Source organism: Dendropsophus ebraccatus, chromosome 10, assembly GCF_027789765.1.
Source record: "Dendropsophus ebraccatus isolate aDenEbr1 chromosome 10, aDenEbr1.pat, whole genome shotgun sequence".
Lineage (NCBI taxonomy): Eukaryota > Metazoa > Chordata > Amphibia > Anura > Hylidae > Dendropsophus > Dendropsophus ebraccatus.
This window is the reverse complement of record NC_091463.1, coordinates 18,533,657-18,559,043: the sequence shown is the minus strand read 5'-3', so window position 1 is coordinate 18,559,043 and position 25,387 is coordinate 18,533,657. Positions and strand designations below refer to the sequence as shown.

General features: G+C 45.2%; 1 protein-coding gene across 1 annotated transcript in view; it reads right to left on the bottom strand.

The window, feature by feature from the left end:
- Nucleotides 1-5,093: 5,093 nt before the first annotated feature.
- The window catches only part of IRAK1 (interleukin 1 receptor associated kinase 1), a 44,292-nt gene continuing 23,998 nt past the window's right edge, over nucleotides 5,094-25,387 (bottom strand). The window contains exons 2-13 of the mRNA XM_069985827.1: nucleotides 24,661-24,837; nucleotides 21,545-21,685; nucleotides 21,157-21,287; nucleotides 19,681-19,860; nucleotides 17,304-17,368; nucleotides 16,528-16,642; nucleotides 15,498-15,818; nucleotides 13,779-13,847; nucleotides 10,640-10,870; nucleotides 9,370-9,919; nucleotides 7,658-7,783; nucleotides 5,094-5,693 (exon numbers count right to left, since the gene is read on the bottom strand). Of these exons, the coding sequence (XP_069841928.1) occupies nucleotides 5,638-5,693; nucleotides 7,658-7,783; nucleotides 9,370-9,919; nucleotides 10,640-10,870; nucleotides 13,779-13,847; nucleotides 15,498-15,818; nucleotides 16,528-16,642; nucleotides 17,304-17,368; nucleotides 19,681-19,860; nucleotides 21,157-21,287; nucleotides 21,545-21,685; nucleotides 24,661-24,837 (2,162 nt within the window). The 3' untranslated portion in view covers nucleotides 5,094-5,637. The remainder of the gene's footprint in view (nucleotides 5,694-7,657; nucleotides 7,784-9,369; nucleotides 9,920-10,639; nucleotides 10,871-13,778; nucleotides 13,848-15,497; nucleotides 15,819-16,527; nucleotides 16,643-17,303; nucleotides 17,369-19,680; nucleotides 19,861-21,156; nucleotides 21,288-21,544; nucleotides 21,686-24,660; nucleotides 24,838-25,387) is intronic.

Genomic DNA, 25,387 nt, shown 5'->3' with positions numbered 1-25,387 from the left:
CCTATAAAAAAAAAAAAAAAACTTCAGAGACTACTTATGGGTAGTGTACCTCTTGGTGATGGATCAGTGACTGGTAGACATGACTATACAATACACTTTAGAGGGGTACTGTACAATTTTTTTTTCTTTCAAATCAATCGATGTCAGAAAATTTTACAGATTTGTAATTTACTTCTATTTAAAAATCTCCTGCTCAATCCAATAATTCAACCCCTCTCAAAGTCTGCCAGCTGGACAAAATGTCTTAAAGGGGAACTCTGTTGAAATTCTTTTTTTTTTTTTTTCAAGTTAACTGATGTTATAAGGATATATAAATCTGTAATTTACTTCTATTTAAAAAATCTTCAATCTTCCAGTAGATATCAGCTGCTGTATGCCCTGCAGGAAATGGTATATTCTGACACAGTGCTCTCTGATGCCACCTCTGTCCATGTCAGGAACTGTCAAGAGCAGGGGAGGTTTTCTAAGGGGATTTGCTACTGCTCTGGACAGTTCCTGACATGGACAGAGGTGGCAGCAGAGAGCACTGTGTCAGACTGGAAAGAATACACCACTTCCTGCAGGACATACAGAAGCTGATAATTACTGGAAGACTTGAGGTTTTTAAATAGAAGTAAATTACAAATTTATATAACTTTCTGACATCAGCTAATTTGAAAGAAATTGTTTTGCCAGCGTTCCCCTTTAAGACATTTTGTCCAGTTGATCATTGGACTAAGCAGGATGCTAGTTTCAATTAATTTCTGCCATCTAAGTTGTTGTGACCTAGCTCTTAGATGGTATGAACAGTGGTTACATGAGGGCACACACATAGAACAGGCTCTGGATGGCCCAGACAGATCACCAATAGAGAGAATGGTGTAATCTGCTGACCAGCATGAGCAGCTCCCTCAGTTGGATTGTCCACCATCCAGACACAGGCAGCCCCCTCATTACACCCAGTCTCTGCCTGGACCATTTCAAGGCACTTAGCAGAAGGAAACTTGGTGTCATACCACCCATCTTGTGTCCTGTTATTGATAGCAGCCACCGTCACCTTTATATGTAATAGTATTGTGAAAAAACAAAAACCTGGAGTGCTATAGAGCGAAATTAAATCCAGGTTCTGTTTGGAATCTGACAATGGTTGGGATGGAGTATAGATCCTTGTGGTTAGCACTTCATCCTGCCTAGCAAGCAGGATCCAGGGGGGCCCCCACGCCCCGCTCTTGTGCTCAAGACCGCTGGACAGGGCTGCTGCCCCGCTCGCTGCTGCCATCTGAACTGTAACTATGAGCACTCGTAATGAGCGCTCATAGTTACATGCAGTAGCACTGACAGGGCGGGAGACATTGGCCCCCTTCCTGTCAGTCACTCTTGTGGCCGCAGGAAGGGTTTTTCCTGCGGTCACAAGTGGCAGCTTTGTCCTTGTGGTGCCGGCACTCCAGTGACATCACTGGAGCATCAGCGCCAGGACAAGGGGAGTGCGGTCTCTTTTGATCTCAGGGAGAACCCTTCCTGCGGCCACAAGAGTTAAGAGAAGAGGAGACGCCCGGACCCAGGTGAGTATAAGTGTTTGTTTTATTGTGTTATATACTATATGGGAGGGGGAGCACACAGGGGTCTGTTTAACTGGTGGAGTGCACATCGGGGTTCTATATAAATGGGGGGAGCACACACGGGGGCTATATAACAGGGGGAACACACAGGGGGGCTATAGACTACTGGGGCTTCACAGAGGGGTCTATATACTACTGGGGGCAGCACACAGGGGGTCTATATACTACTTGGGGCAGCAGAATGGGGTCTATATACAACTTGGAGAGCACACAGGAGGTCTATATTCAAGTGGGGGAGCACACAGGGGGGGCTATATACTACTGGGGGAGCACACAAGGGGTCTATATAATACTGGTGGGGCACACAGGGGGTCTATATACTCCTGGGGGAACCACACAGGGGGTTTATATACTACTGAAGGAGCACACAGGAGGTCTATATCCAAGTGGGGGAGCACACAGGGTGGCTAAATACCCCTGAGGGAGCACACAGGGGGCCTATATACTAGTGGGGGAGCACACAGGGGGTATATACAACTGGGGGCAGCACACAGGGGGTCTATATACAACTGGGGAAGCACACAGGAGGTCTATATACTTCTGGGGGAGCACACGGGGGGGCTATATATAACTGGGGGAACACACAGGGGTCTATATACTACTGGGGGCAGGACACAAGGGATATATACTATTGAGGGCAGCACACAAGGAGTATATATTACTGGCGGTAGCGCACAAGGGGTATATACTACTGGGGGCAACACACAGCGGTCTATTGTTTTGGAACGCGTGTCGAGGGGGAGGGGGGCCAGACATAACTTCGCTTGGGGCCCCAGAAATGCCAAGACCGCCCCTTCTAACACTGCCTCCTGCTGGTGTGATGATGTGAGGAGGATACACTGCCCCATATCAGTGTGATGATGTCAGGATATAGGGAGGATACATTGCCCCCTGCTTGTGTGATGTGAGGATGTAGGGAGGATACACTGGCCCCAGCTTGTGATGTGGTAGGCACATTGCCCCATGCTGGTGTGATGATGTAGGGAGGACACACTGCCCAGTCACCAGATTTATCATAAATTGATGGGACCAGCTTTGGAAATCTACAACTGTGCAGGATCTCTGGGCCCAGCTGTAACATCTGTGGGCAAATGTTCTACCATACAGAACCTCCATGTCCAACCATATCTTATCTGATAAGCAGATTGCCGAGCTAAGAAGGCGGTCCACTTTGTTTGTACTGTAAATTTACTCATCTCTAATCATTACATCACATATAGAAAGTTCCACAAGATTCCAACAACTCCGTCATGGTGCGTTTTTGCTTTCATCAGCGCGTTCACTCTGCATGAGGGTTTGACCTCTCACCCAGTGCCGGACTGGCCCACCAGAGGACCGGAGAATCCTCCGGTGGGCCCCAGCTCTAGAACCTGCACTAACACTGACTGACATGTCTTTTCTCACTGGTTCTTCATTGGTGGGCCCCAGGATCATTTCCTCTGGTGGGCCCCAGATACCCCAGTCCAACACTGCCCTCACCACACCCCCTGGTGGACAACTATTAACTATGCTAGAAATGCAGTCTACATATTGGTCTTCTGTTTATAGTAACAAACAAGGCGCTGACATCTCATATATAATATTGGTCTAAAATGGTGCAAAATGGAGAAAATGTGATATTGTGTTTTGTGCTCAATACTTATATTAACAAATCAGCTCAGCCACAGGATAGTATTCACCGGAGCTCAGACTGTATCAGGCGGCTGGATGAGAGCAGCACATGCTCAGATCATCTCAGCCCAACCACCGATGTTATTTCCTGCTCCCTTGGTTTACCACCATCATACTGTGATGCAGCTGGAGATTTCCTGGTTCTGTAAGATATCTAGACAAGGAAAGTTACTAACAGACCAGAGGAGTGCATATCCGCCCGTGCCATAGACACCATTTTATGGCCGGGCAAATTCCGCTGTTCCCCGAAAGAATAGACAGTTCGGCTAAACTGTCCAGAGCAGTAGCAAATCCCCATAGTAAATTTCTCCTGCTCTGTACAGTTCCTGACATGGACAGAGGTGGCAGCAGAGAGTACTGTGTCAGAATGGAAAGAATACACCACTTCATGCAGGGCATACAGCAGCTGATAAGTACTGAGAAACTGGATATTTTCTAATAGAAATAAATTACAAACCTCTGGAACCAGTTGATTTGAGAGAAATTTTTTATTGCTGGATACCCCTTTAGTTTTGCTTTTTAGTAAACCTGGGCCAATGTATCATTACCCTCTTCTCCCCGAGCTGTCAGGCGTTTTGAGAGTTCAGAGTACTGACAGTTCCCATTCCAAGAGCAGCTGTCACCTGACACTGTGCTCCTCAACCTGTCGCACTCCAGCAGTTGCCAAACTACAACCCAGCTGTCAGCACATGATGGGAGTTATAGGTTTTTAAAGGAAAAATATAAGTTGGGGAAAAACTATAAAAAAGGCATGCAGAAAAACAAATTGCTAAAGAGGAGTCAGAGGGTGCACCGAAAACTACTAAACCAAACTTGAATTGGGGGACAACCCATTCCCCATGCTGAGTGAATGTTATGTGCTTTCTTAAAGGGGTTGTCCAGGTATAGAAAAAAAATGGCCGCATTCTTCAAGAAACAGCGCCTCTCTTGTCCTTAGTTTGAGTGTGGGCTTTGCAGCTCAGTTTCACTGAAGTGAATGGAGATGACTTGTAATAACTCACACAATCTGAGGACAAGGGTGGCACTGTTTCTCCCCCCCATTTCCATTTTACCGTTTATATAATTAAAAAAAATCCTGAAATCTTACATTTTTAATTTTCACCACTAGGCCTAAAAAAGAGCTTCCTGTTGTGTCTGTGATGATAAGGAGGAGACTGCAGTAAAGTGATCTGTACAGAATTGCAGCAACAACTGACACCAGTAGATAGAGGAGACAATAGATTTTGGTCATAGTCTCCCTATAACTGTGGAATGACTGAGTATGTTTATATATGTGTCCCATACAAAAAAAAGGTGGTCTGGGGAGGTTTATTGTGTTTATGAGGCCTACCGTAAAGCATGTTACTAAATGCTGTTAAAAACCATCTTAGGCATTCCATTTAATAAAGTGAAGGGTATCTATAGTATCGTAGTGGATTACTGTTTACATCAATTTATTATCAGTGTGAATTGTGTAATACTTTATTTCCCCTGTGGGGGTGCTGTAGAGAAAAATTACACTTGCTGCTTGGCTCTGCCATACTTTAGCTTATTGCCAGTTTTAATGGTGAGAAATCCTTGATAATAAAAAGTGGAATAGGCTGAAAATAGCCCTGTATAATAGGCCAAGTGATCAGTCACACAATACACATCGCTCCAGTGTAATAAGGCTTGTATGGCTCTCAAATAATAGAAGTGTAGGGTCATGTCCTAGGCTCGTAAAACAATCATAAAAAGGGATTGTCCAATGTTGAGTTTTGGCCTGTGTCCAGATTTTGTCCTTTGTAGACCATAGTATCAGCACAGGTCACACTTCATGCACATATATACACTATACACTGGGCAGACTGGTAACAATTGCTCTTTTAATACACAGTAGGTATTATACACCTGTATGTACAATAGTGTGATGGTGGCAACGCTGCACATAAAAACATTTTGTCAAATACTTGACAAAAAAAAAAAAACAACACATAGAAACAAGAAAAAAATAATTTTAAGTTAAGAAGCAGAGATACTCTGCACTTTTGATGCCATTGGTCTCGCAGATCTTTACAGTTTGTAAAGAATTGTTCCAATAATGGCTGAAGTTCAGCAGTGCAATGGATACGTGTAACAGACCAATATAGACGACGTAAAGCCTAATATTCTACTAAAAACAATAAATACTAAGACTCTCCCAAATGTCACTGGATAGCCAGCAGTAAGGCTCATGGCGGCCCGCTCAGAGCAGGGATATAACACTTAGACAAGCGCCATCTGCTGGGAGCCTGAAACACTGTTTGTTGTGTTCCCGTCACGAGCTGAGAACATCTCCATCGCTGATACATTCGGCAGGTAGCATGAGAACTTGACCCCACAGTAAATCCAATGTGATTCCACCAGGGAGCTAACTGGGAAAATCATCACTTTCTTCTGGGTATCCTCGGCCCTCTGAGTGGTATTCTAAGATAAATATAAAAAAAATGGAGAGGATATAGGAGACTGATGGATGAAAAATACAGAATATGCACCACAGTACAGACTATTATACTATCCAGAACCAGCATGACTGCAAGATGGACCCAATATTTAAAGGTGTGGTCCAAGATTACAACCAACATAGCTGCTTTCTTCCAGGAACAGCACCACTCTTAGGGTCCTATTCCACAGGCCGATCTGCTAGATTGGCGCTCGTTTACTGGGCCTATTCCATGGCCCGATAATCGTTGAGCGAGGGCTGCAGGGACATCGTTACCAATGTCCTTGCAGCTCTTGCACCATACATTACCCAGCAGGACTTCTCCTCCGCTCCGTCTTCCTCCCTGGATCCCGTGGCGCAGCATCAACTCCGGTGCCTGTGATTGGCTGAGCGGTCTGACAGCTCAGTCATGCCGCTCTGGAGCTGCTGATGCTGTGCCACGGGACCGGGAGGAAGATGGAGCGGAGGAGAAGTCCTGCTAGGTAATGTATGGTGTATCTCAAATCGTCGGTCGGCCACCGCGCACCGCTATTCCACCGTAGCGATGCACAGTGGGGGACCGATGATTTTAGGTCTGGCCCTAAATAAACGATCAGCCGATGACACGATCATCGGCTGATCATTCTCTCTATTCCACCGAGTGATAATTATCGTTCCTGTGGAATAGGCCCCTTAGGCTGGGTTCACACAGCATTTTTGTAATCTGTTTTTTTTTAAATCTGTTTTATGTATTTGTGTGCATCCGTCTTTCCATTGACTTACATTATAAACATAAAAAATGGATTAAACAAATCAAACAAATGGGGTCAACTTTGATTAGTTTTTTTTTTTTCGTTTTTTTTCTTTTTAAAAAATGTATCAAAACGGATGCACACAAATGCATCAGGGTTTTGTTTTTGCATAAAACAGATGAAAGAAAGAAGAAAAAAAAAAAAACACGGTTTGCAAAAACACAGTGTGAACCTAGCCTTATTCTCTTGGTGGCGCTGTTTTTGGAGAAGGGCAGCTCTGTTTTTCTACTACTAAATAACCCCTGTAAAAGGAGAAGTCAGGCAATATTTAAAAATTTTTAGGGGGCAGGGCGGAAAATATAAATAAGCTTACCTCTCCCCATGCTTTCACAGCACTGTCTCACCACTTTGGGAATCCCGGTTCCAGATACACCACAACTCGGCTGATAGATTGCCCCCTCACCCAATCAGTGATTGGGGTTGGACACAGGCTCCAGGATCCCAAACTGGGATCATTGGCCAGTGTTGCGGCACACCGGGGGCACGGGAAGAGGTAAGTAACAATTATAAAATTAATGAAAAATAAAATAAAAAATAAAATAAAATCGACAGTTCTCCTTTAAGCCAGTCCAAATACTTATACTCCCCCCTCCTGTCCCCACAGTAGCCACAACGACATCCTGTACACTCCATATATTCTCATGCAGTATATAGGAGGTCACTGGGAACTGTAGAAACGCAGCACTGTGCCGGAGGTGACAGGGGGTTACATATAGACTTGATTATTTCCCCTTTCTATCCCTGCCTCCTGGAAAACCCCTTTAAGTATATATATCCAGCCAGGACACACACATTGGTTGCAGAGAGGGAATTATCAGCAGGGAGGAGACTGAGCTCTCCTGAGCTCTGGGGGAGTGTACAGAAATAAGTAACGCTGCTCCTGCTGCCCCCTGGGGACTGAATTATGAGCAATGTTTATATATTCCCAGAAATGGCAAGCGTGGGCAACCCACCTAATCCACAATGTAATGGCACACAATCATTTATATACAGGCCTATTTATCAAAGCGTTAAATTACAACCCTCCCACACACCTATAGAGGCTGAAAAGTATCAGTCAGGACGTGACTATATGGGGGTAAACCAGGGCAAGGACGGAGCAGTTTCGGTATGTAAAGTCTCTCTGGAAGGGTCACAAGAGCTGCGGGGCTGGTTACCTGGACTGGTTCCAGAGTACAGCAGTTCTAGGCTGTTTATTTTCCCCTGGTCATACAGTGCCAGCTGCTCCACAAATCTCTGTTTGGCAGGATTCACGACGATCTGGTGATGTGGCATCGAGATAGCTGGAAGAAGAACCAAGCTGTTTAACATACTACAACGACTGGATCCGAGCGCAGAGACTACTCCCAAGTAAATAGCACTCTCCTAGGGAAGTCAGATCTCCATGACCGCTGAGAACGTCCCATCCCGAGCCTTCTACTGCCAGCCATGATACATATTATTTATATATATATATATATATATATATATATATATATATATATATATATATATATATATATATATATAAAAAATAAATATATATATATATATATATATATATATATCATGCTTAGTAGTAAACGTGTACGCATCGATCTTGCTAATCTGGCAATCTGTTACAAACCCAATAAGATCACGTTGTGGGTCACACAAAGGGCAGGTGGAGGATTTTGCAGTGAAATCCTCACCGACTTCTGCAGCATGTGAATGAGGTTTATAAGCCCCCACACACACTTGTTTGCTTCCATATCCTGACGCCAATTTTATAGGAGCAAATCCGCAGCATGTGAATTTATCCTAAAAAGGGGTATTCTATAAAAGCTATTTCCAGTATACTTTCTGTACTAAAAGGGGGTGTTCAAGATTACAGAAACATGGCTACTTTCTTACAGCAACAGCGCCACCCTTGTCCTCAGTTTGTGTGGTATTGCAGCTCAATTCCATTGAAGTGAATGGAGTAGAATTGTTATACCAAACAAAATCTGAGGACACGTGTGGCGCTATTTTTGTGAGAAAGCAGCTGTGTTTTTTTTTTTTTTTTTTTTTTTTTAATAATCCTGGACAGTCCCTTTAAATCAGATCTCTGCTTGCTGTCACCTCGTAGGAACTTTCACTGTTGGCTTTCAAAAGAGATTCCAGTCTCGTTCCTGTGATGGACACCTGGCTCTGATAACTGCAGATGCGTCCGTCACATGACCAAGGCAGGTTTTTTTTTTTTATCCCTCAATGGAAGCAAACCATGTAAAAGCCACAAGGATATTGTACACAGAATAAAGTTTATTTTCTTATACTGGGACCCACCTTTAGATTTCTGCTACTGAAAACCTATAGGAGAATATTTTGGATGAACAGGACAATTGCAGAAATCTCTGCAACTAATTTGCCTTGTGTGAACTCACTCTTAAATGGTCACTCCGGAAAAATATTCACTGCTTTCAAAATGTATAGAATGTTGTAATTTATCTTTATTACCACTACACAGGATTCCTGGTATCCATCTTTGTGTCGCCATATTCTTTGCCAGATGCTCTTTATTGCACATAGCTCCAACACAGTCTCTCTGCAGCCCCCTCTGTCCCTGCCAGGGATTGCAGTGTGTAGCAGGTTTAGAACAAGTGACGCTTCAGCACTAGTATATACACACACACAGTCCCCTACAGACAGCAGCTTGGTGTGTAGCAGGGCATTGGTGTGACACATTAGGCAGGGGGATTGATGTGCACAGTGTCGGGATCAGCGAGTGGCAGGAAAAAAAACAAAAAACGGTGAAATATCACAACAGCAAGCTTGCTCAGGGGATGCTATAGTCCCAACATGGACAGAGGGGGCAGCAGAGAGACGGTGATGTAAGAGTCCCAACACCAATGTTGGCACATTATAGAGTTACCTTGCGATTCCCCGGATGCCATGCTGCTTTCCCCTTGCGTGCTGCTTCCTTGCCCGGTAGAATCGCTATGGTCCGAGGCTACAATCACTGCACTCCGGCCCTGCAGGGCTCTTATGGGAGGTGCAGAGCGGAGCTGTTGTTGGTCTGGTACACCACCACTAGTAAGTTGTGGTGAAGCAACAGCTAGGGATGATTCCGGGACACTCTCATCACTCTCCTCGGGAAGGTTTGGAGTCCTCCGGAACGTCCTTTGACTTTCACATGAAGACATACTGCAGAAATCAGCTAACTTGTCGTCGTATTGTAAGACACAAGGGCTGTAAGGCCGGACACTGCCCAGGGCTGGGGGGTCTCCCGGGGGGCTGTATGGAGTAAACTTGTCAGTGTTTTCCTGAGGGGTAAGTACAGAAGCCTGCAGGCTGGAGAGTAGATCCAGGACTGGAGGGAAGGAATCCAGATTGTCGGGAAGAAAAGAGCTCTGTCCATCACTGTGGGGTCCGGTCTCTGCCGCCAGCAGGAGACTCTGCAATCTCGTGACATCTTTGAACACCTGAAAAACCCAATATGAGAAAAAAATGAGCTGATATCATGCCCTACAAGACAAATGGCTGCTATATATACACATCAATGGTCAGAAAAGATTACTGGTACACAACCACAGGATGTCACACAGCGTCAGATAGATGCCGCTTATCCCACCCTGCAGTCACAGATAACTTCTACCGGAAGAACCATCTCCGCTGCCAGCAACCCATCACCATGATGTACAGGAGGAAGAGGCTGGTCCTGAGCAGCAGGCCGTAGTAACATATGGACACGCAATAAGGCCCCATTACACCAAACAATTATCAATCGTACTTAGCCGATAATCGGTTGATGTAATAGCGCTTGTTAAAAGACCGCAATCAGCTGACATGAACAGTGTTGGCTGATCAAGGTCTTTCAACATGTTGACCAGACCAACCAGTGCATCTGTATACTAGGTAGCAGCATCCTCCACCACTGCTCCATTTACCCACTATGGATCCCCATCCTTGGTATTAGCAGGGGGTCGCGGTGGTCAGACACTTTAGCTTATCCTGTGACGAGGTGATAAGTAGTCATCTTGGAATAATTCCTGACAACTTGTTGTGCACCATTAGGTCCCTGGTTTGCAGTGACATATACGCCAGTACAGTAGAGGTCATAGCTCCGCACCCAAACCCTTTCCCTTACAGATGGTAATAAGGGCACCCATTAGGAGTCATGTTATCTGAATATATCCTGTTACCTCCACCATGCTGGGACGTTTCTTCTGTCGGCCTAAGCATCGGCATGCCAGCAGACAAAGCTCTCGGGCGACCTCTGCAGGGCAGCGTCCTAACCGGAAGTCTAGATGATGTTGGCAGATGCGAGACGCCGCTCTGGACAGTTTGTTCTCCCCAACTTTGGTGCTGGTAGCTCCATGGAGACTGCTGGGCTCAGCCTCCTCACCCTCCTCCTCCTCGTTCACAATGTCCTTCTGAGAATAGGAAAAGACAGATTATATGAGTACAGGGGAGCACAGCCGGACAGCGACACATATTACATCACTGAACACCTAAAGGAAATCACATCTTGTTCCATGATGACTACTTTGCCTGGACTTGTGGAGAGCTTCTAGTACATTGTGCTTAGATGTCACCTAAAGCCTCACCATGGAATGTGACAACCGCAAAGTAGATAGAAGGCGCGAGCGGCAAAACGAAAAAAGTCAGCTCATCTGTGCCGAACAATTAGTGCTCTGCTGCCCCCAACTGGACAAGGAGTGACACTGCAAGCAGTAATGTAGGCGTAATCACAGGAGATCCATCCTAGAGTCACTTAAAGGGGCTGTAAAATGTTATTACTCAACTCATCCACTCATATACTTTTAGAGCCAACATGGAAATAAGAGGACGTTACATGAGCGAGGTGAGTAATAACATATATAGTCCTGGGCCCCTGATGTGAAGGATCAGCTGATCTGTTGGCAGATACTGGCCGCTGTGCACATTCTATACAAACACACTATGGAATATTTTTGGCTAGTCCTTTTATATGAAATACACCCACGGCCCACGCTTCACCTTCCAATATCTAGGATGTAGCCTCCCCAACATAGCAGACACCCAGTGTGGTACATGTGATCAATGTCTCTAAAGCGCCCACACAAATGCCATTCTGTACTGACGGGACTATATGGTTTTATGACTGCATCATGAAAGCAGCCAAGGTTTTTAAAGTTTTTTTTTTTTTTTTAAAGAGTAAATGTCTTAATTGTTTCCCTTAAATGAACAGAAGACAGAAGCATTGTAATCCATCTTCTTACAGAACAATGTGTGTTTCGCCACCCATTGGGCTCCTCGCTGCCTCCTGCACTGAACAATCACTGGTAAAAGACGAGTTATAATGCAATGAAGGATCCGGCTACTACCGCCCATAGAGGTCTATAAAGAGCAGCTGCTTCTAGTTAGTGTTTTTTTATCTCACCCAGGTCCTGAATTCAGAGTGACACTGCTCAGTACTGCTGTGTAATGTCTTCTGCTATAGAGATATAGAGGGCTTCCTTTTCGGCATGTATGCAATGAATAGGAGACGGCACAGCAGCTGGTGTCTCCCCCCACTAGCCTAGGGATAACTGATTAAACATGGAACCTCCCAGTCTAACGGGAGGGATTTCTATAACATGGTTTCCTTGTATTCCGTTAGCAAGTTGAACACCTATTTCATCACTGCTGATTCTATGATTTCTGTAATGGTTTTGGTTATTTCACGTAACTTTTGTAAGTCCCCTTTTGCTTTGTGTAATTAGGGGAATGTACTTTTAATTCTACATGGTTTGGGATTATAGCCTCCATATATTGTATTCTGTGTGGTCAACAATTGTTCCATAACTCTTTGAATTTTTTTAAAATAATTAAAATAAATTTTAAAAAAATCTCTCGCTTCTATCTATAGTATCTATCTTCTCTCTCAGGGTCCTATTACACGGGCCAATGGGGGCCCTATAATAACTGTAAACAAGCACCAATCCGCTAGATCGGCGCTCTTTAACTGGGCCTATTCCATGGCCCGATAATCGTTTAACAAGGGCTGCATGGATATTGTTACCGATGTCCTTGCAGCCCTTGCTTAAACTCTAAACATTACCTATCCAGGCTGCAGGGCTCATCTTGCGCTCTTCTTCTCACCGGATCCCGCGAACTGCGGCTTCAGAGCGTCCTGTCTCAGCTGACAGGCTGCTCAGCCAATCACTGGCAGCAGCGGTCCTGGGCAGTGATTGGCTGAGCGGCCTGTCAGCTCAGACAGGCCTCTCTGAAGCTGGAACGCACGGGACCCGGGGAGAAGAAGACCGCAAGAGGAGCCCTGCAGCCTGTATACATAGCAATTCGCGGTCAGCGCTTGACAATTATAGGTCCAAACCTATATCAACGATCAGCCGATGATCGTTGTGATCGGCTGATCGTTGTGTTTATTACACGGAGCAATAATCGGCCGGATAGGGCCGATTCGGCAGATTATCGTTCCGTGTAATAGGGCTCTAACTGCTTCATGCGGTTTATTAAACTCCCAATGACATTAAAGGGCATCTGTCAGCTGTGACACACTTTTCATAGATCTGTTTTTGACTCCTTGACTAATAAAATTATTCTTGAGAATAGAAGCATGTCTCTACATGGTGGAAGCACAGCTGGATATAGGAAAGGTACCATGTGTCTCCTTGTCCTAACAGCTATCTAACAGTATCTGCAGTTTGGAAAGGGAGAAATAGCTGACAGATTCCCTTTAATGTGAGCTGTATAAACCCCCTAGCACCGCAAGAAACACTATTTCCGTAATAAGTTATGGTAACCGTGTAGCCTGCGGTGCTTTGCTGTTCATGCAACTCAGATAAAAGGTTGACAGGAGATCCGTAAACCAACTCAGGGGCCCTAAGATGCCTGGAGGGGGGTCAGAGGGCCCTTGATCTTGAGATAGGTAGGACCCACATCTATCAGACATTTATAGCATATGCCGTGGATACTCCGGGGAGATTTATCACACATGGTGTAAAGTGAAACTGGCTCAGTTGCCCCTAGCAACCAATCAGATTCCACCTTTCATTCCTCACAGACTCTTTGGAAAATAAAAGGTGGAATCTGATTGGTTGCTAGGGGCAACTGAGCCAGTTTCACTTTACACCATGTTTCCATGTCTAGCCCTGTCTAGGTGACAACCAATCCTACAAACACCATAAGGGGGGGGGGGGGGAATTAAATCAATGGTAAAAATCTATTATAGGACAAGTGTGAATGACAGACGCAGCTCCATAAGAAATCAGAGACATAAGCTGTCCTTGTGAATCCATTTCCCACGTTCATCTTTAAGTATGTGCAACAATTCAGAAGGAAGAACAGAAAGCATCTTACCAGATATTTAGTGTGAGAATTGCTATCGCTATCTACAGCTTTCCTTCCCGTCAGAATTTCCAGTAAGACCTGAAAGAAAGGACTGGTCAGACGGCGGGGTCGGCACAGGATAAAAGCTGCATTTACCCAACTGAAAATTAATTCTAGCCGCGTCGGCCGCGGGGAGAACGTTACGTTTATCACCAGAAGAGCAGCCGACTGTCTCCACCAGCAGAGGGACCGGGACCACAATGGTATCTGAGCCCAGCACACCGCACCACCAGACACATCGCCCACCGGGGACACAGGCTCAGAGGATGGACGCATGCTGTGAAATGAGGAAGTGCTCAATGCAGTCATCTCTAGAGAGCCGAGGCCGTCGCTAAGCCACAGCCACCTCTGATAAGAGCTAATAGGGGCCCTTCATTTACCCTACACGGGAGATAGTAATTGAAGGGGTACTCCAGAGAAATACAATTGATTTTAAATTAAAGTAGCGGCAAGTAATTTACAAATCTGTATAAAATTTTAAAATCTCAAGTCTTCCAGTACTAATCAGCTGCTGTATGTCCTGCAGGAAGTGGTGTATTCTTTCCAGTCTGACACAGTGCTCTCTGCTGCCACCTCTGTGTATATCAGGAACTGTCCAAAGCAGTAACAAATCCCCATAGAAAACTTGTCCTGCTCTGAGCAGTTCCTGACATGGGCAGATGTGGCAGCAGAGAGCACTGTGTCAGACTGGAAAGAATACGCCACTTACTGCAGAGCATGCAGCAGCTGATCAGTACCGGAAGACTGGAGAAAGTAGACCTTTACAAATTATAAAAACATTTATTTTCCCTCTGGAGTAGCCCTTTAAATATGTAACAGAAATTTAAAAGGATAGATTAGAAAATCACAACAATGGAAAACAGCACCACGCTCATCCACAGGTTGTCTGTGGTACTGCAGCTCAGCGTTATTCATCAATGCAATGTTACAATATCAGACAATGCATGGAAAGCTGCAGTGTTGTCGTCAGCAACATGGCACCTCTGTACGACACTATATCCTGGGAAAAAAAAGATATACAACAAAGGATATACAACTTAGAAACCTTTATGGCCGAACATCATTTGGCTCTCGCTGTCCAGGCATAAAGCATATTGTAGTTTTGCAACAGCTGGAGGAACGGAAGGCTGTGCACCCCTGCTTTACAGTCAGTGTCCAAATCCTTAAGGAAGCCATAGAACATGACTAGGGATTACTCAACCAAGCCAGAAGCTCCCAAAAAGGTGAGGTCAACCATATGTAAACTTGTTTTGTGGTTGTTGCCCTTCCTCAATATAGAGCAGGGTGCCAGCCATGGGATCAAAGTAGTAATGTTTCTGCCACAAATATATATGTGAAGGGTTCAGGAGAGTTTTTGGCTTATTCAGTCATATTCTAAGGCTTCTTAATGGAGTTGGACTCTGATGCCACCTTGGGAGGTCACTTTCTCCATGTCAAATAGCTGCTTTGTGTATCCCTCCTCCCCACAATTCTTAGTAAAGCATGAATGGCCTAGAAGTCTACACACGTCTGTATGGTGCTCACCTCAATGACACTGTAATCTGCAATAAGGCAGTCTATGAAAGTATTCACATTACTTTGACCACAGCTCCCTAATATTACCGTATGCATAATAAGTAATAATACCAATACTCTCACAATAAAACATGCCTTGATCCACCTTATGTGTGTGCAGCAAGGACAACTCACCACTCCAAAGCTGTAAGTGTCGAGTTCAAAGGTAAGCTTCCCTAGCTTCACGTACTCATCAGGTAAATACGCCAGCGTACCCCTCACAGTGCTGGTCCGTGCTAAAGTGCGGCTTCTCCCCGCATCACATGCGTATCGACTGAAGCGAGCTAGTCCAAAGTCCCCCAACTTGGCAACCAGGGCCTGATCCAGGAGGATGTTTGAGCTCTTGATGTCTCCATGGATGATGCTGGGTTTGCAGGTGTGTAAGAACTGGATGCCGCAGGCCGTGCCCTGCATGATGCTCAGACGTTGCTTCCAGGTCAGCGTGGAAAAGCTGCGCTGCAAAAGGGATTGGTCATGACAATGCTTATACATGGAGCCCATTCTTCATATGTGAAAGGTAAAAGTGCAATGAAATATAAGTCTCAGGCAGGCAGGTGGGTGTGAACTCACGCGTCCCCTGTAGCGCCGCCGCTGGACATCATCTTCTGCAGGAAACTGGGTAAGGCACGTACTCGGCTCCTGCAGCAGCAATGTCATGACCCTAGCTGAGTGTTTGCCTGCTCAGCCATTCAGTGACTGGGGTGGTGTTCCGCCCCAGTCACTGATTGGCTGAGCGGGCAAACATTCAGCTGGGGTCGTGACATTGCAGTTACAGAGCTGCAGGACCACGGCTGCGGCATACGGGACCCAGCAGCCCCGCTACGAGGCACAGTGGATGGGTGAGTTAAAGGGGTTATCCAGCGCTACCAAAACCATGGCCACTTTTCCCCCTCTCTTGTCTCCAGTTCAGGTGCGGTTTGCAATTAAGCTCCATTTACTTCAATGACACTGAGTTTGAAACCCCACCCAAACTGGAGTCAAGAGAGGGGGAAAGTGGCCATGTTTTTGTAGCGCTGGATAACTCCTTTAACTTGTTATTTGCACACCCACACCCGCCTGCCTGCAGAGTCCACAAGATGACTACACAGCATTGGACCCCCCTACGATTCTTATTATACAGAATATAACCTTATTCTCTATCCTAGCCGCTTCATGCCGGTCATACCTGGCGATGCAGTCTATCTTCCAGTGAGCCGTTGGGTAGATACAGATATATCAGGCAGTATTCCTCCCCCTGCATACAATACCCGGCTAAGTCAATGATATTTGGGTGGCGAAGACTGCGGAGGAAGCAGAGAAAATCAATTGAAAAATCAAAACTACATTGGAAAAAAAGAGCTGTCAGCACAACGGACATTGCACAATGCAGCCTATGGAAACAAGCTTGTATACATGGCAACATGCCACAAACCGAGGCGCGCTCCTGGAAACAGCTGGGTTACAGAGAGGAATCTAAATTTAACCTAAAAAGGGAACTACACCCACATGCATTAGCATCGCGCCTGCAATAGGAAAGGCCATTATGCGACTAATAAAGGTGCGAAATCCACTTCCGGAAAATCTGTACTTAGTCTTGTGACTCTCACACCCTTAGCAAAAAGGGGGAGGAATAAGCAATGATAGAAGCAGACAGAAAGCAGAGCTCTATGGGATCATCCCCGAGCAGCCGTGTTCTTATAGGTGGGAGAGGAGGATCACGTGAAGACGCCATTATAGAAACGGCTCGCTCTTACACAGTTGGACGCATGTTCTTGTAATATGATCTGCATTCAGATCTAAAAGATAGGAACTAAAGTCTGGAGAAGGAACCAAAGCTGCCAAGGGGAAAGTGCTGACGTTTTAAAAAGTGGTACGAAAGAGTCATCTAGCACAGTCCAATATGAAGGAAGTTTGGTAACACAGATTTAGAACAGATTTTAAACAAAATAATGTGTTTCTCACCATGTCAGCTTTTCTATCTCTGTCAGGAAACTCTTCTTTACAGTGCTCCATTCTAACTCGGAGTCCTATAAATATATAGGGGGGTATAAAGGGTTTACACTGGACTGATCGGCAAGGACTAGGACACAAAATATTAAACAGACCGGATGGAGCGCTTATACTAGACTGTGGACTGACCACCCATAGTGCTCACACCTGACTGTGGACTGACCACCCATAGTGCTCACACCTGACTGTGGACTGACCACCCATAGTGCTCACACCTGACTGTGGACTGACCACCTATAGTGCTCACACCTGACTGTGGACTGACCACCTATAGTGCTCACACCTGACTGTGGACTGACCACCCATAGTGCTCACACCTGACTGTGGACTGACCACCCATAGTGCTCACACCTGACTGTGGACTGACCACCCATAGTGCTCACACCTGACTGTGGACTGACCACCTATAGTGCTCACACCTGACTGTGGACTGACCACCCATAGTGCTCACACCTGACTGTGGAGTGACCACCCATAGTGCTCACACCTGACTGTGGACTGACCACCTATAGTGCTCACACCTGACTGTGGACTGACCACCTATAGTGCTCACACCTGACTGTGGACTGACCACCTATAGTGCTCACACCTGACTGTGGACTGACCACCTATATAGTGCTCACACCTGACTGTGGACTGACCACCTATAGTGCTCACACCTGACTGTGGACTAACCACCTATATAGTGCTCACACCTGACTGTGGACTGACCACCTATAGTGCTCACACCTGACTGTGGACTGACCACCCACAGTGCTTACACCTGACTGTGGACTGACCACCTATAGTGCTCACACCTGACTGTGGACTGACCACCTATAGTGCTCACACTTAGATTGTAGACCGCTGATGGTGCTTACACTGCAGACAATGGCTGATGCGTTAAAAGGGACCAACCAGTGTTAGGCCATGTGCAGATGCTGTAAGAGACCAACCGTTCTGTGACCCGGCCGGTCTCTGAAAAGATCTTTTCGGATGATCTTTTCGGCCACTGTGTTCTGATGTGGGCGCATCCGTGCGCGCCCACATCAGAACTCCCCACAGCACACTATGTGTGCACTGACATGGCGTTCTGCAGCCACTATTCAACGAATAGCGGACGCAGAAAATTGACATGTCAGTTGTTTGTGGCTACGCGATAGATCCCGTCCGGAGCGTATACTGTGTGTATACGCCTAGGCCGGGATTCCTAGGCAGAAATGGACTTATATTTCCGTATAAATCACGGCCGTGGTTTTACAAAAATATACAGTGTGTGAACATAACCTTAGAAAATTTTCTATATGACCGCAACTCTATAGGAGTTATATACCTCTCCATGCTCCCCCGGTGTCCTTCCCCCAGTGACTGCAGACACTTCACTTCCTAGAGTGACTCATCTTGGCAGTGACAGCCAATCACTGATTGAGATGGGACAGCACCATGGCTTGTGATTGGCTGAGCAGGCGGTCAAATCGAGACAAGTCCATCTCAGAAGTGAAGAATCTACAGTCAGTGGGGGACACTGGAGACACCGCCAGCAGCACACCAGGGGAGCGCAGAAAGGTAAACATAGGAAGTTTAATTTTCCTAATATGACCGCAGCTATATAGGAAATATTTGCGGACGCCGGGTGACATTAAACACTTTACAGTAAAATAGTTCAGTGTCCACTGTCCAGTATTAGTAAGTGTACTCTTTGAATATAATGACAGCAGCTTCCTGTGTACCTCATAGAGCTAAAATCAGACTCCCCTCCTCCAGGCTGTGCCATCTTGCTCTGTGGCAGGTCTGTCCATAAGATGGCTGACACAGAAGAGCATGTGATCATGCCCCGCCACTCAGTGTCCATCACTGAGCCATATGCATAATGGATATGCCTATAGAAGATACTGGAGGCGGGGCATGGTCATATGTTCCTCCATGTCAGCCATCTTAAGGACAGACTCACCACAAAGCAGGACAGCTCAGCATGGATGAGAGGAGTCTGATATTAGCTCTATGAGGTACACAGGGAGTTGTCATCAGTAAGGGCTGTGAGTACACCTACTAATACCGTACTCTGAACAATTTTATTATAAAGTAAATAATCACTAAACCGTCTGCTTCTGGCAGTATGCATTTACTGGGGATAGTTTGATTTTAGAGAAAAATCAAATCCCCCCCCCCAAAAAAAAAAAAAATTTAAGATCCCAAATTCCTTTGGGTATTTTGAATCAATTTAAGCCATTCATCCATCTTCAGAAGTTATCCAGACTTTATCTAGGCTTTTATGGCATACATAAAGCATTGTCTGGAGAAGAATCATTCTACACAAGGTAACCATTGTACACAGCCCAGGGCGGCATACCTGCTTCAGCCGCTTGATTGCATACGCGGTGTTCCGGATGACCGCTTTATATACACAGCCAAATCCACCCTCTCCGATAAGAAAGGACCTGCAAAAGTTTTTTGTACCCTGGATCACTTCTTGGAAGTCCCATAATAAATGCTTAGAGGGTTCAACCAGACGACTGTCATCAGGAGATTCCTGAAAGCAGAAACAAGAAATGAGTAAGAACTAAACGTTCTATGGCTGCCCATTATCTGTGTAACCTGATCGTCCTTTCATATTATCAGGGCACCTCGTTTTATGTGCCTAAAATGCAAAAAAAAAAAAAAATTGCGATTGCTATCTGCAGGTTGGGTGCACTATGAAAAGAGCTGTGGAGAGGCCATTGTCACAGCCTCTTCTCTGGCAAGTACTGGCATCTTATGGATGGAGAGCACATAACTAGAATACACCATCACTTTATAAATCAGTAGCTTTTTATGTGTTTCCAGCACAGCCTCTTGTCCATGGGCTAGATGTAATATTGATACTCAATCAGATTCCAGTTAATGGGATTGAGGTGCAATACCAGGCACAGCCAATAGAGAAAAGTGGCGCTGTAAAAAAAAAAAAAAAGAAGCAAATATAACATGAAAATAGACAATCCTAAGCAATGAACAGCTTAACTGCACACAGAACGCCTGCCGGGAGGGGAGCGACTAACCAAAGTCTAACAAAAAAAAAACAACTTAAAATAATCTAACACGTATGAAGCAAAAAGAGCTGCACAAACAATAAAGGAGGCAGTAAATAAAATGCATAAATTAAAAAAAAAAAAAAGTTTTGGGTGTTTGCTTTACTAGATCTTCTGATATTGTGACCACAGAGAATGGAGGCCTTGATTACGGCAAACTACAGCGTATTCATTTCTTGAACAGGATTAAATGACGTTTTGTAATTACTTTGACCGGTTTTATTATCGCCAGGGCAGTATTTAATGTGGTGATGACTGTGGAGGGGTTTTCTTCATTGCATGTTCGTATCATGTACGTGAAGCTATATTATACCCGATATGATGATTTCTATGGTCTAATTTTGATAATTTCTATTAAGATAAAATACCTTTATGTTTCCACGACAACAGACTACAAACAAATACTGTGTGGTCTGATCCTGCAGTCATACAGTCTTTCATCATTCTTATAAACTCACATTTAGATAATCAAAAAGTAGGAGACTGGTGGAACAGAGTGTGAATGCAGGATCAGACTACAATGGCTTTGTTTGTAGTCTGTTACCATAGAGACACATGTCTGTTTAGGAGCTGTAGACACAAATTAAGGGCAATTAATTTTTTAATTCTGATGAACTGGACCAAAACAATAATTCCTGCAGGATACATTTTCCTTCACCTTCACCATCCTTGGCTGCGCATAGGACTGACAGAAACCTTCCTATGCCTGTACAGCGTGCGGTTATGTAAGGTATGTAATATGGTTGAAAATTTGGACTTACCTGAACTGAAGAATGAGTACTACTTGTAGTGCTATCCCTGCTGCTGTCAGAACTTGACAATTTGGATGGAGAACTGCTGCTGCCAGTCATCATGTGTGGAGGAGGAAGGCCAGGAAGAGGTAGTGGGTCCCCTAAAAAAAAAACAAAAAAAAAAACAATTGTTGGGTGAGTTGCCCAGTGGTATAAAAATTTTAAAAAAGGGAAGACTGGATACAAAAATTTAAAAAAAATTAAACTCCTTATAGCTTTATAAGGACAGATCAGCAGGTTAGATTCCCTTTAATATAGCCCCCCCTCCCCCCCTTTGCTCTGTTGATCCTCTGTTATCCCTCCTAGAAATGTATTAGAGCAACAGGCAACACAGAGTGGCAGAGGTGCTTTAAAGTACCAGAGGAAGGTGCTGTAGGCGTCTTTTTCTTTTCCAAGTGGCTGTTCTCTGGGCACGGCCAGGTATGTGTGGGAAGAGAAGGTTCCTTGGCTGGGTGAGTGCTCTGAGCGGCTGCCAACTGTGAGTCGTATTCCAGCCGCCCTATGGAGTTAAAAAAAATAATTTAAATTAATAACCTTACAGCAGAGGCCATATAGCTGCCTACAGCAAAACAAAAAAAACCAAACAGGCACATTTTAGGTTAACATGACTCTTATGCCGCATTCACACGTCCAGTGTTCTGCACGGAACACAGAGGTGGAAGTCCTGTACCGGAGTCTGTCCTCCGCACGGCAACATCTCGGATATGCTGCTGGGAGCAGCGGAACTGTACATATATGAGCAGCGCTGTAATGAGAGAGCCGCACGGCCTTAGCTGGTATCTCTAATGTAACTTTATTATGGATTGATAGATGGGTCTCAAGTATCTACACTAAGTACTGCAAATTCAGACCAAGGGTGAAACGGTCTGAATGGGGACGGATTAACTTGCTTATGACCGTGTGTTGTATCCACTGCTTGGCAAACGCCCAATACCAATTGCTCAATTGGGTTCAGGTCCCAAGAATTAGGGTCCCACCATACTGCCATAAATACCGAAGGCTTTTCTGCCCTTGTTCATAAGAGGAGCAGTGATCATCCATCTGCTCCGGAGCCCCATACACAGTAGGGATCACTGAACTGTTGTGGTAGACACGTCTGGTAGAAAGTGACAACAAGGGATGTGCGTTCAGGCAGCCTCGTGGTCAGCCAACACTGTACCCCTTAGGGTGCATTCACACGTTCCGCAATTATGGTCCGTGCATGGACGTTGTGCTACGCACCAGAATTCGGAACTCACTACATCAAGTTCTGAAACAATTTAAAGCTAATGCACCATCGGGTACAGCCATTATTATTATTATTTTTTTTTTACGTTGCGCTGTCGGTGCAGGTGCAGTGATTCTGATGGCGGAATCCTTTTTTCAAAACGCCCCCTGGTTCCCACGCTCTTTGACGTTTTCTTCCTGTGCATTGGCCCCTGCTCTATGCACTGAAGGGGGGCCTGGTGCCCCGCAGCGTAATGTTATCTCCTCCCCTCTGACGTGCCTGCATCAGAATCAAGTCTGGCCAGTCACCGAGGGGAAGGGGTATCATTATGTGTCCAAGCGTGGGAACCAGGCAAAAGGACTGCCACATCAGGATAAATGCGCCGATAAATACTTGTACTACCTGTACAAATATTTGCTTGTAAATTATGCGCTACTGTACTGATACAGCCACGCACACAGTAGCGCAAAGATTTAAACAGTTTCGGGGCTCCCAGCACCATAATGAATTATGATGCCAGGAACTCCAAAGTCCGTTCCCTAGCACATTGTCTGTATTTATGGACATTGCACAGAATGTGTAAATGCCCCCTTACTTGTGGTCAGCCAATTCTACACCCCTTATTCGTGGTCAGCTAGTACTGCACCCCCCCTTTACACAGCCCAACATTACACTGCAAGTGAAAATCGATTTGCACTCACCTACCGAGCCCATTACACAGCTCAATTATCATACAGCAAGGTCTGCATGGACATAGTTAGTGATGTCTGTACAGTCCTTGCTTCACGCCTATAATTTATATCACTGAAAGCAAAGCGGAGGGGTTTCAGCAGATCAACACAAACGGCTTTTTAGGGAACTGCATAACTATCAATTGCCATATATATATAGCCTCACGATTGCTTGTTTCAGCAGTAGTACCAAGCAAGTAGTGCCATGAATAAAATGCAAAGCTATGGGAATCTAAAGCCCCCTGCTGTTCCCTAAAAAAAAAATTCACTAGCAGACAGCAGCAGCTTCCGAGCAGCGGGCTGCAATAGAACGTATGTGTAATGATAGAAACCGAGCAAGAGCAGGAGCTCCCCGCAGTGCCGCGTCTTATTAATGGAACGGCTCCCGCTGCTGATGGGAGAGACGTAATATTAAGGCACGGGTGGAGAAGGCACTGGAGGGCAATAGGAGATAGTGTAAATGGCCCAGCAACAATGATGTCTGACACCAGGTACTGAAAGCTTCTGAATCTGGTCATAGACAGGATAATTCTCTGCCAAGTAACCAGTCTCTATAGTAGTGATGACCAATGGCTGTTACATATACTGGAGACAAGAGAGAATCATCAGAAAGGGTCCGACCAGTCCAATCCCTGTTTCCTAGAAAATGAGACAGGCTGCACCGAAAGTAGTAAGGGTGTGGGGGGAGGGGGTCCCAAGGAAATCACACCAACTCGCCTATCTCATCATCATTGTGGATGAAATGTAACCAAGGTGCCGAAACCACACCGACATACAAGTCATTCAAGTAGTTTCAGCTGCAAAACAGTGTGGCCTCTAACAATAGGGATGGGTTCACACATTGCATTTGGTTAGTGCTATTAACCAAAACAACGAGTGGGTCTAAAACACACACACAAAACCTCATACTGAGCAAAGTACTACCTGTGATGTCAGTCTTATGACGCTTGTAGCTAAAGCTGAAAACTCAACTTGTTAACACTGGCTGCTTATATTTGCCCTAGAACATAGCCTAAGGCCTCCTTCATACAGTTTTTATGGATTTTATTTAACTTACTCAGTGTTTTATTTTATGCTTTTTTTGTTTTCTGACGTTTTTGTGACATTTTTCCAAAGCAGGAGGTTTTATGTGATTCCCTGACCAAGTTATTCACGGATTTCTCATAAAGAACATGAAAAAAAAATGTAAAAAAAAAACATTTAAAAAGTGGGTTTCAATAGTTTTTGTCGGAACAAACATTGACTTTACCAGCTGACAGTCACCTCTCCTGATCTGACCCCCCTCCACACACACAGCGGAACGTTTGCGTGCTGACTATGGAGAGAGAAGGGTTAAGCTCCAGCATGAGAGAACAAAAGTGTAGGAATCCCACATGTTTGACATCTGATGGGGGGAGTCAGGACCCCTTAGAGAGTCATCTAACTGTGCTGGGTTCAATCGACTTGTCAAAATAAAAAAAGAATACATTTTTATTTCAATGGGAGAAAAAAAAAACACAAATCTGAAAAAATAAATAACCGATTGGATGGACTCACATTGTTCAAAAATGCTGAGGGCCCGCAAATAACTCAGCTTCCCGAGGATGAACAGCAGGTCCTTCAGCCGAGCGTTTCTGTTCATCCAGTTCCACATGACCCCTTCTGTTCGACTCTTCCGACGTCCTTGTTGTTCCAGGAGACGCAGAACTGTCTGGTCAGGAATAATCATGGAAGCTGAAAATGAGGAAATGTAACCACGATCAGTGACAAAGAAGCAGACTCCCAAATCCCCATAGATGCTCCTGCTCAACCTGGACACCAGAGCTGAAGTCTACATTATCTCTACTGGCCGGGAAGCTTAATCAGTTCTATTGTTCCCTGTTATCAGCCGCAGTGTTCTTCATTCAGACCTTGCAAGGGTCCTTTTAGGCAAAAGATTTATCGACCGAACAAGTACAGGCTGTCACTTGTTTGCGGTGCCTTTAAATGGCACGAGAAATCTGGTGACTAAGCTGAACAAACAATCCATGTATCATTCATGCAGCCATCGAAATGGACAGCACTGATAAACATATCTGTGCTGTCAGTTTGCAGATCACAGAGCAGTTGCATACTTACCTCTTCTCTGTCTCTCCCATCCAGTCGCTGTCTCAGACCCGTCTCCTCTGGCCGTCAATCATTCTGGAGGAGGCGGGGGCCTGAAGACAGCAGCTCAATAGGAGAGCCAGTGAAGAGGAAGCTGGATCACAGCAGCACACTAGGTAAGTATGCAACTCCTGTGTGA